Raw genomic sequence first — 11,040 nt, 5'->3', positions numbered from 1 at the left:
ATTATCTCCCTTCGGATATAATGAATTCCGGACGAAGGTTATGAAGGACATACCTTCATAAGCACAATAAATGATGAAGAAGGATTCATATACAAAATATGGAAAATAACATAAACACTTTAAACATTATTATCAACTTATTTTTATTTGCGTTACTGTATCAACAATAACAAATTATGAATGTACCTTCGGCTCGAAGGAAAGCAAGGGTACAGGCGTGACGCGAAAGCGAATACCAAGTCAGCGTGAACAGTACGAGAATACTGTTCACCTATTTATAGGCACGGGTCGCAGCCCATGCAAAATTACATCCAGGCCCTTTGCTTTTGACAATAACTCTATAGTAATCTATCTGGGTCTAGATAGTCTTTTCCTCTTTAAGTCGGTTTCCTCTTTTTAGCCATCATGCCGAAGCTCCCTTGCGCACAGCTTCAGCTCTGTTCCATCCTTCGTATTCTTTCCGTGCTTCTTCATACCGTGGGTTCTAGTTCGAAGATCCCTGTCCACACATTATACTCCAGAGACATTGTTAAATCATGTTTTTGAGGACCTTCGGAAGCTAAAGGCCCCCAACAACTATCATGAACAACAAGTTCTTTTATCTGGGTGGGCTGATTTTGGTGACGTTTTTTCTTTTTGGGTTTTGATATAGATTGGCCAATCATTATCCATGTAAGGAAACAACGACCAGAGCCAAGAGCCAGTACGAAACTAGAGGGTGGTGTGTCTGCCTTGTCAGGGGCGTCCTGGGGCCGTGCGGATTGTGCGACGGTACAGGGCTCCAAATTTATAGCAATATACGTATATACCAAATAAAAATATCATTTTGTATAAATTATTGGTCAAATTTGGTCTAGAGTCACAAAAACGTTGAAATATATCCATACTTCTCATTGTTAACTAAGCTATTTTTCTATATAAGAAGATTTAAACAATATCATTGTTATTAAAAATGGTTTATTATTTACCTTCAATGCATTGTATGCATTAGATAGAAAGAGCTTAAAATCCCGTGTAAACCGCTGGAGAAGATTGAATACGAAAATATCATTGCAGATTTTATTTTGATAAAACACTAGAAAACAATGTTTTCCTAGCCTCTACCCAGGCATAACAAAGGGATGGATGATTAGGGTGGGCATTTCAAAACCGAAACTCGAACCCGAATAGACCGAATTGTCGGTTTATTCGGGTTTTTGGGTTCGGGTTCGATTCCTATATGTGCTATATTTCGGGGTATGGGTTCGAGTTCGGTTCCTAACCTTTAGAACCCGAATAGACCGAATAACCCAAAATATAAAAAAGTTCTTAAGATATTATTATATGATTTATGAACTTATTAGCTAAAAACTATGATATCATCTTAACGATAGTATATATATCAGTATGTTATTTTCTATAGTCACTTGTTATAATAATTGTACTTTCAATTAATTATTAATTATATATATTTTAACAAAAGATATTAGTCTCTCTACTACTATTCGGTGGATCGAATAGATTGAACCGAAATTGTGAGTCGATTTAGGTTCAGTTTCTAAAATTATTTTAAAAATTCGATTCTAATTTTTTAAAACTCCAAATTTCAAAAAAAAAAACCCGAACCAAATTAGAATGCCCAGACCTACTGATGATGGAGGGTGCTCATGAATTGATGGCGGCCCAGACCGTTTAATATGCCACATTAACGCGCTCCATCAATCCAGCCCTCTGTAGGGATGAAAACAGGACGGGAAATTCCCGTACCGTCCTGTTTCGAATACTGTTTTTCCCGATCGTTTTCGAATTGTTCGGGAACCGATTAGAAACGATACGAAAACTATTTAGCTAATTTTTCGATTGTTTTCGTATTTTTTTCGTTTCCGAGTCGTGCTAATACTGTTTTCTACCGTTTTATATAATATGAGATAGATCTAGCATATAATTTATTTAAGTTATAGACTTTTTTTGTGTTCAACTGAGTGAATAAGCGAAAATCAAATGTTATAATTACTCTAACTAATATGAATGATGAAAAGAGTTGTTTGTGCATTTCTAAATCTTAAAAATTTGATAATACATCACTTTATTATGTTTTTTAAAATACAAAATAGTTATATTTCCGACTATAGTTTATCGTTTTCGAATAACCGACAATTCTGATCCCGTATTTCGATCATTGGTTTTTGTTTTCGTCCCGACAAAAAATATGAAAACAAAAACAATTTAGCTGTTTTTCCGACCGCTTTCATCCCTACCCTTTGCCACCCACCCTGTGCGCCAGCTTCGCCGCCAAACAGGACCCACCAGTCAGATAGCTTCCGGGGTCCGAGTCCGACGCTGTAGTAAACTCTACCCTACCCCCACCGCCTCAACAAACTATCTATCTGACCGGTGGGACCCGATGCTGGGCATAAATAAAGTCCATCCTCCTTCCGTGAGACGAGATGAGACCAAGAAAAGATTCGCGGCGGTGGAGTCGGAGCTCAACTCATCAATAGGGTTTGATCAGCGCTCCGCTCGTGCTAGCCACCCAGCCCCCCCGCGCCCACTTGCGACGGCGATGGCTTCGCCGTACTCGCTCAGCTGGGCCGACGCGCCGCCCTACCACTACCACGGGAGACCCCAGCCAGCGCCCGACTCACCCGCATCCTCCGACGGGGCCGGGCCCCGCTCGCTCTGGATCGGCGGCCTGCTGCCATGGATGGACGAGGACTACCTCTACGGCTGCTTCACCACCTCGCGCGAGGTTCGTCCCGCTCCCGCTTCGATTCCATTAATCTATATATCTTGCTGTTTGTTCGATCATCATCCGTTTGGTGCGCTTGACTTCCACCCAATTCGCGCTGGGGCCTGGGGCTTTCTCAGATTGGTCGACTGATATACTACTACTGCCACACCCGCCATTCTCTACTTTAGTTGCCTCCTCATTACTACTGTACCAGTGGTAGGTATCACCTATCGCGCCTGCCCAAACTGGACTATTATTGTTTCCTAGCAAATTGTCCGGACGGTGCTACAGTTTATAAGTATGGAGCATAAAACATACAACGGTTTTCTTTTCATTGTGATACCAATTCCATGAACATTAATGGACTGCAGTAGCAATAGCATGTAGCTTGCTAGTATGGTTTCACCTCCCAATTTTTGATATCATGACTCTCAATTTCCGCTTGTTCCCTCAACATCTTATGTTTCTGTGATGCAGCTTCTTTCCCTTGTCATCAAACGGAACAAGCAGACTGGCCAATCAGAGGGCTTTGGCTTCCTCAAATTTTCTGACCATACCGCCGCTGCTCATATTCTCAAGTCTTACAATGGTCAGAAGATGCCTAACGCTGTTCAAGATTTCAAGCTCAACTGGGCCACCCAACAACCTGCTCCCAAGAAACTTCCTGATCCAGATTTCAAGCTCGACCTGGCCACGCAGCAGGAGAGGCATGCCGCCGTTGATTCCTCATCTGATCATTCCATATTCGTTGGGGACTTGGCCTACAATGTTACAGGATACATGCTACACCATGTGTTCAAGGCCCGCTACCCATCAGTGAAGAGCGCAAAAATCATCTTTGACAAGTTCACTGGCCTCTCAAAATGCTATGGATTTGTTCAGTTTGGAGATGTCGATGAGCAGATACAAGCACTGACAGAAATGAATGGAGCCTACTGTTCTACCAGGCCTATGCGGATTGGACCTGTTCCCAAGAAGAAAAGTGCGTACGCCACCGTATGACTAAGTAATCTGCGGTTCAGCTGCTCTGATAGATTTTAGTGTCCTTTGTTTCCTTGAGTTGGAACGCCTCAAGCATATATCTTTGTGTAGGCTGTTCCTCTGAGTTTCTTTCCTCCAGCATTAATGTATTCTTCATGCCATCACATTTAATTTGTCTGAAGACTGAACTTTTTTAGCCCCTAGTAAGTAGTAAAGTAAGGATTATCAGCACTGCTTGCTTATTAGGATGCCAGTGGAGCAGTTCACTCTACTTAGATTTCTCATTCAAGGAGAGGTCTTTGACTCTTTGTGTACCACATTGCTTTGTTTCTGTTTCTTTTGGCTCTTCCTTATTTCATAAAAGCAACAAAATACAGTGTGTGCAATCTTAAGTTATCTGGTCACAAGGGCATCCATGCAAGTATATGCTTAATACTAAGACAGTACATGCAGATGTTTTCAGTACACCTTTTATATTACTCTGTTGCTTCTTGGCTTGTGGTACGTGAATACAAAATACAGATCAGTCGGAAATCTAGAATGTAGGATAGGATGCATTAGCGTTACATTGTCCATGAGTATTATTGAGTTAATCAGAAAAATACTTGTGCATCCAATATTCAGAGTAGCTAGTAACTAGTATTATATTAGCCTGTAGTAGCAGTCCCAATACAACTATTTAATCCAATCTTCTTCTTTTTTCATGTGATATGCAGATTCTTTCCGCAGCAAACAGTGGACTGAGTCTTATCACGATGCAAACAATTCAAGGGTGGGTACTTTTTTCCCCACTTTTTTCAATCAAAGCAGCCAGACGGAAGAACATTTAACATAAAGGATGTATTAATTGGTCGCAGCTATTTGTTGGGCAACTTGACCAAAGTGTGACTTCTGAAGATCTGATGCAAGCCTTTAGTCCATATGGGGAGCTTGTTGATGTGAAGGCATTACCAGGGAAGGGCTGTGGGTTTGTCACGTACTCTAACAGGTACCTTTGTTTTCGTCATCACCATTTGAAACAGTAGACGGTGGACCTGCAGTGAACTAGCTGCTCGGTCTTCTCATTACGACTTGGAACTATGCATATTAGAGCTCTTTTAGTTTCTTTGTCATGTGTGGTTAACTGTAGAGTTTGTAAGAGTGCCGTGCATCTTTTTAGCTGGCTCAGCATAGCCCCCCTTGGCATGTTCTAGGCAGCAGGACTGACTTGCGTCTTTTAGGGCATCAGCAGAGGAAGCCATTAGAATGCTGAATGGAAGTCAGCTGGGAGGTAAAGCCATAAAACTTTCGTGGGGTTACCCTTCTGCTGACAAGCAGGTAATTCCCGTCGCTTGTTTATTTGCTACTTTCCATCCAAGCTGTGTGTTGTTTACATGCATAAATATTGGCAGGCTCAAAGGAACAGCGGCGGCGGGTTCGGACGCGACTGCTTCGTTTGGTCTCCTCAGTATCCCTACGCTTACGCTCAGACATGCCAACCGGGATATGGATATTAATTACCGATAGCAAGCTGCCCACAGTGCAGGTAATTGTTTTTCCCTTTGGTTAGAAAGTATGCCTTCAGAGATTTTAATACATTCCGTTTGTTTCTGTCATCGAGATTTGAGTACCAGAAATTCTTTCAAGCATAATTAGTACATACATTGTATCTTTGTGCAGTGAGATCGTGTGAAGAAAGATGTCAGTCACAAGGAACAGCTGCTAGGGTGTAGAGGGATTTTTGGTCCATGTTTTTTTTTCTTTTTGGAAATTGGTTCCTCCTATGGTTGCATACCGTGAAGCATCGGCATCTGGATCCATACATGAGAATGCAAACAACGATTGAATGTACATTTACACACATACTGCTACTACTATATTAATTACTGTACCTTGAATTTTTTGTCTACCCTATATTACGCAGCACGTCCATTAATTTTTATGGGTTGGACGTTGGAGAACGTTGTTGTGTGGCCCAGAGACATCAAATAAACATCAGTTTTTATGGAAAGAGGATTATTTTTCTCAAAGGAGACAGGCAAGAAGAAAGAAGAGAGCTTGACCCAAGGAGACATTTGACCCACACGAGCTAGATAAAGGAGACACGAAAGAGAGCTTTGACTCACACGAGCTAGATATCGAAGTACTACCTCTATTCATTTTTAAAAAATATTTGTCTAGTTTATTTTTGAACTAGAACGCGACAAATAAACTATGTTCTCAAATATGAATATTTGTTGTCAGCTAATTCATTTCTATTCTCAAATATTTGTCTGGTTCATTTTTAAACTAAAACACGATAAATATAGTTCATTTTGAACTAAAAACTAAAACATGACAAATAAACTTTATTCTCGAATATGAATATTTGTTGTCAGAATATGAATATTTGGTGTCAGCTAGTTCATTTTTGAACAGAACGGAGGGAGTACATGTAAGTGAGGCCCTGTTTCAATCGCACGAGATAAACTTTAGCTTTCTGCTAAACTTTAGCTATATAAATTAAAGTGCTAAAGTTTAGCTTCAATTACCACCATTAGCTCTTCTGTTTAGATTACAAATGGCTAAAAGTAGCTAAAAAAAGCTGCTAAAGTTTATCTCGCGAGATTGGACAGGGCCTGAATGTGAAAATGATTAAACAAGAAAGTATTCCATAAACATCACTGATTCATTGGGACCGACAAGGCGACAAATCGTTGGCCCTACTTGCGTCAAGAATGCACATGCAAATCAAATAATAATGGTATGGTACTGCTGGAGATGTCATGTCATGCAGTGCACAAACCGACCAAATAACAACATGAGATGCAACCATATATAAAAGGAGTATTCATTCATTAGCACCACTTCCCCATATAGAATGATCGTCATTATATTCATCGCCAACACTGATGCTTCCATAAACATAACAGCACAAGCAAAAGCATCCAACTACAGCCGGCTGTAGGTTTCCAGTAGTTTCAGATTATCCGGAGTTCTTAGCATGTAACATCATTAAAAAAAAACAAAACTCTCTAGTTAATAGGGTGGTATTGTGCCGAAACCCGCTTGGGAGGAAGCTTCCGAAGGACGAAGAGAACTAGCGCAGAAGGCAGTATCTCCGCAAGCTGTACAGTTGAGAGCATTCATAAGAAACATTAGTCTTTGGGGATGAAAAGATGCTACCATATTCGAGGCACAGGGCGGTGTTAGTTTAGTGCCTTTACCATATAATAGAAGAAATCTAGGACTGGATGGTCCAAAACCTCGAGAGATACATCGGCATCAAACGCAGATAATGCAACCTACCATCAGTAAGGATCAACTATCAGAAGAAATAAACACTGCACCATTTATATGCATTTACATGTGGGGGTGTCTTTTCTTTAAAGATAATTAGCAAACTACAAATCCGTTCGTTTTGTCAGTCTTCTCAGAACAGCACAGCACGCAGCATCCCGTGCGGTACAAACTAGTCTACTGTCTGTGTGTGCTATGTTTGTACGAGACAGGTCAACATCATACATTTACTTTCGGCCAACCAAAGGAATAATTAAACCTTCCTTCCTTCCTTCAACACCAACCAATCAGTAAAAAGTGGGAACAACATACTCACCACAACACATCTTATCAGGAAGCAGGTAACACAAATTGCTGTCACAGTCCCAACCTGAAACATTTTGAAAAAATGCAACATCAGAATGGAAACTATGGAGATGTTGAAGTCCTGAACAGTCATATTGTTACATGAAGAACCAAACAGACTTAGATGCGTTATTAAGATACCAGAATAGCAGATCATTTTTTTATTGGACAAAAGATACCAGACACTAAATAAACTATCACCTTTTACGAACCAAACCAATGGAAATTCTATGTAGAGTTTCTTCTAATAATTTATGTGGCAATGCTCTTGCCGATCTTTCGAGAGAAAAAAAATACAAGTAGAGATATCATATAATACGGTTAGTTAGTCACTAGACAAATTACCAATTCTATGAGAAGCCTGGACTTCAGGCTCATAGATACTGCAAAGATAATCATCAAGTCTAGCTCTGTAGCCCCTCTCGGGCTAGCTGCTGCTGTTGTTTTGCCTAGTGTTTGGGTTTTTATCCAGACCTTGCCTGTAGTCTTTTTTTTATCCTTTTCCCTTTCTAATAAAACTTTCTTACATTTTGGGTCTCCCCTACTATGTTTTCACTAAAAAACCAATTGATATACGTAATTCAATTTGTTGTAAACATGGTATAAGAATGATGTTGCAAACATGTCATAAGAATTCCATGTTCCACACATGCTAATTTCCACTATTCAACGGTAAGTGTGATATACGTAATTCATAGTATGCGATAGCGTGAACCAAATGATATGTCCTAACACCATGTTACATCGACAATTTGTTTCCTAGTTTGTACAGAATGGCCGTTGAACAGTAAAGGTAGTTGTTGCTGGGTTGCGATCACCTCATAAAGCTTCTTTTGCCGCCCCTTAGATTCAATAGGGAAACGTCTCAGCAAGACAAATAACCTGAAGTAAAACAACATCATCTTTTTTTGTAGGCAATACAAAACTAGAGGTGTGCAAGTGAGTACGATAGCAAAAGACACTGAGCATTGTGTTACCTTCCACCATATACTGAAAAGCCAAGAAGCGCAACGAAGGAGACAGCTACGATGAATATTTTGCTGGCTAGCTCGACCACAGCATTATCATTTATCCCAAGGTATATCCATATGCAAACCTGTCCAGATGTGCAACCAAAGGTACTGAGTCAAAGTTAGAAATAAAAAGGTAATTTAAAATCATCAATAGAAAAGAAATCCAATAAATTACATAAAGATAGAAATTGCATGGACAGGACAGGACAGGAATAAAGAGACAGCTTTATCGAATGAGAAAGTAGGAGATGAAAATACCTGAACAACGTATATGATGGTGTTAACGGCAATGTATGCAGGCCTCAGCTTGTCTGTTGGGAGACTCCTAGCCTGCAACTCAACCAAGATCTGTGCTTATACCATTTGTTTGTGCTTTCTAATGGTAAAATGTAATGGAATTCCTTCCAGATGTAAAAGTGGGAAAAAATTTGGAGAGGATTTAAAATGGAAGGCGAGTGTGGCACCTGATGGTATATTTCTGCCCAGAAGAGCACGAGCAAGGTGTAGGTGGAGAAAAACAACAGACCAGGGAGATCTAGCAACACCAACTTGTATACCTGTGGAGGAAGCAGCCGGAAGAGGGGGGAGCAAATGAAGCTTGATGTTTATTAGGCACAAGACCGTGCATCGATCGTCTGAGAGCAGGTGAAGAGGAAAATTACAGTCTTACTTTTGCGCGGAGGAGGAAGACGTGGACATGGAAGCCGAATACCAGAGCACGGACTGCAGCAGGGAGAGGTGCTGGTCAGTAGCGTTTGGCTGGCTATTTTTAGCTGGCGTGATCAGCGTATAAATAAATTGATGAAACAGGGCCAGCCCCATGTGGAACGATGGAATCGACAATGAGGAAGCAGATTGAGTAGATATAGGTGAGAATGGTTAATTACCCCCGTTGACAAGGAAGTTCATGAGGTGGAAGACCTTCTGCGTGGTCCATCCGAACTCGGGCACCCGGCGCTGGATCCTGACGAGCTGAATCTGCAGGGGGGCATGACAGAGGGAGCAGAGGTGAGGATCCAACGGAGTTGAACGCTGCCCGGTGCCTCTTGCGCCCGCTCTGGAACTGGAAGCAGAAGGGCGCAGGAGCGGAACCAATCGGCGAATAGCAGCTGAGATCAAGCATTAATTCCCCGCCTCCGCGCTGCCCTGTCCCCCGCAGAGGAGGCAAGGAGGGGAGGGAGGGGCGGGCGTACCAGTGCGACGGCGGAGACGAGGGCGTAGGCGGCGGCGAGGGAGAAGAAGGCCGCGTCCTGGCACTGGGGCGACTCGTTGACGTCATCCCACCAGCCCCGGAGCGCGTCGGCTGCCGAGGAAGAGGATGCGGCGGTAGCGAAGGAGGATGCGAGGTCCCTCCTCATCTGGCCCCCTCTGCTTTTCTCTTGTGTGCCTTGCCTGCGGTGCGCGAGGGAGGAAGAAGACGCACAAAGGAGAGAGGCAACAAGGGAAAAGGCAGTGGGCCCACGCGTCAGTGTGTGTTTTGGGCGTGCGCGGCGGCTGGGGCCCGGCAGCAGTGAGGTGGGGAGAGCGGTGGGATTCCCTTCTCTCTTTTTTTTTTCAGCAGCGGATTGCGTTTGGCGCCGGCACACGTCGCCCACTCGAACTACCAACGTCCGTTTCTCTCTTTTCTAATCTAAATACTTAGAGCATCTCCAAGAGACTCTTTATTTTTTTACTCTCTATTTGACTATCTATTTATGTTTTCATAAAGATTACACTCTATATCTACATTTCAGTCCAACAGATTATCTATCTAGTTTGGCTAGTCAGGTGGCTAGCCAAATTTAGCTAGTGAGAGAGCCAATTTAGAGAGCCAGATAGCTTGCGAGTCATATAGCTAGTCTGTTGGAGATTTATTTTGCTATTGAGTAGCCAAAATTTGGCTTGGCGAGTTAATTAGCTAGTCTCTTGGAGATGCTCTTATAAGAGCAACTTCAATAGTTATTCTAAATAACTCTTAAATTTAAGAAGTAAATAAAAAAAATTCAATGATTATCTAAAAAGAAACAGAAAAAAGAAAAGAATAAAGAAAAAAAGAAAGAACTTGCATTTGGGCCCAAAGTGCTTTGTCGGCACATTCACCCTTCCTCTGCGCGGTTCAGCCGCACATGGCTCGCGCACGTAATTGCCACCGACGTTGACTAGCGGGATCAGGCCGTCAGGTGCCCCGCTTCGTTGTCTCCTCGCGACGCATACTCGCTGGCATGTGGGGCCCCCTTGTCAGCACGTCCTTCTCCACCGTAACCACCGCACGAAATCGCCGTCGCGGCTTGAATCCCGACCGGTTTCCGTTACTCCTTGACCGATGGCTCGGGGATAAAAGCTCGGGCACCTTGTGGTTCTCTCCTCTTCCCCGTCTCCCCTCGCTCGCAAGCTAAAACAGTCGTCGCTTACTAGCCGCCGTCGCCGAAACCACCGAGGGTGAGAGTGCTCGCACAGTCGCTGCTGGTAATCTCGGTCGACGCCGTTTGACCATCGACGCTAGTGCTGCGAAGATCACCTAGTCACGTCGCTTGGAATAAGAGCCTTCCGAGACCAAATCGTGGACGAGGATGCCGTCAATTGCTCGTCGTGCCTTTTCCACCACCGTCGTGCCACCCCGACATCGAGGACAGCGCCACCGCCGTCACCCCTTCCGGTACGAATTGCCTCAGCTAATCCGCAACTACCTTAACTTCGTGGTAGACCTGTTTAATTCATGCATAGGGCTGTTAGGCGCCCCCTCGGCTCTGCGCC

General features: G+C 42.9%; 2 protein-coding genes across 2 annotated transcripts; one reads left to right on the top strand and one right to left on the bottom strand.

Moving 5' to 3' along the window:
• The first annotated feature begins 2,457 nt into the window (after positions 1 to 2,457).
• On the top strand, positions 2,458 to 5,611 carry LOC100193183 (uncharacterized). Its single transcript, NM_001310333.1, has 7 exons — positions 2,458 to 2,728; positions 3,188 to 3,692; positions 4,408 to 4,463; positions 4,549 to 4,679; positions 4,912 to 5,008; positions 5,083 to 5,216; positions 5,351 to 5,611. Exons 1-6 carry the CDS (start codon positions 2,543 to 2,545, stop codon positions 5,185 to 5,187), a joined length of 1,080 nt encoding a protein of 359 aa, NP_001297262.1. The 5' UTR covers positions 2,458 to 2,542; the 3' UTR covers positions 5,188 to 5,216; positions 5,351 to 5,611.
• An 876-nt stretch (positions 5,612 to 6,487) lies between these two features.
• On the bottom strand, positions 6,488 to 9,684 carry LOC100279488 (Tobamovirus multiplication protein 1). Its single transcript, NM_001152490.1, is given in 10 exon segments — positions 6,488 to 6,777; positions 6,877 to 6,954; positions 7,266 to 7,319; positions 8,113 to 8,176; positions 8,272 to 8,390; positions 8,566 to 8,637; positions 8,772 to 8,864; positions 8,978 to 9,030; positions 9,195 to 9,285; positions 9,501 to 9,684. Coding segments are annotated over 10 exon segments (882 nt in total). The 5' UTR covers positions 9,666 to 9,684; the 3' UTR covers positions 6,488 to 6,684.
• Between the last annotated feature and the right edge of the window lie 1,356 nt (positions 9,685 to 11,040).

The sequence above is a fragment of the Zea mays genome, chromosome 2 (genome assembly GCF_902167145.1).
Source record: "Zea mays cultivar B73 chromosome 2, Zm-B73-REFERENCE-NAM-5.0, whole genome shotgun sequence".
NCBI classification, from domain to species: domain Eukaryota; kingdom Viridiplantae; phylum Streptophyta; class Magnoliopsida; order Poales; family Poaceae; genus Zea; species Zea mays.
The sequence above is the reverse complement of the archived record's forward strand: the minus strand, read 5'-3'. Positions and strand labels throughout refer to the sequence as shown.

What these genes read in the sequence shown, in the direction of transcription:
- LOC100193183 (NM_001310333.1), top strand. Translation starts at nt 2,543, where the DNA reads ATGGCTTCGCCGTACTCGCTCAGCTGGGCCGACGCGCCGCCCTACCAC. An exon ending in GCTTCACCACCTCGCGCGAG is followed by an intron (nt 2,729 to 3,187) that starts GTTCGTCCCGCT and finishes TCTGTGATGCAG; the next exon opens with CTTCTTTCCCTTGTCATCAA. An exon ending in ACCCTTCTGCTGACAAGCAG is followed by an intron (nt 5,009 to 5,082) that starts GTAATTCCCGTC and finishes AAATATTGGCAG; the next exon opens with GCTCAAAGGAACAGCGGCGG.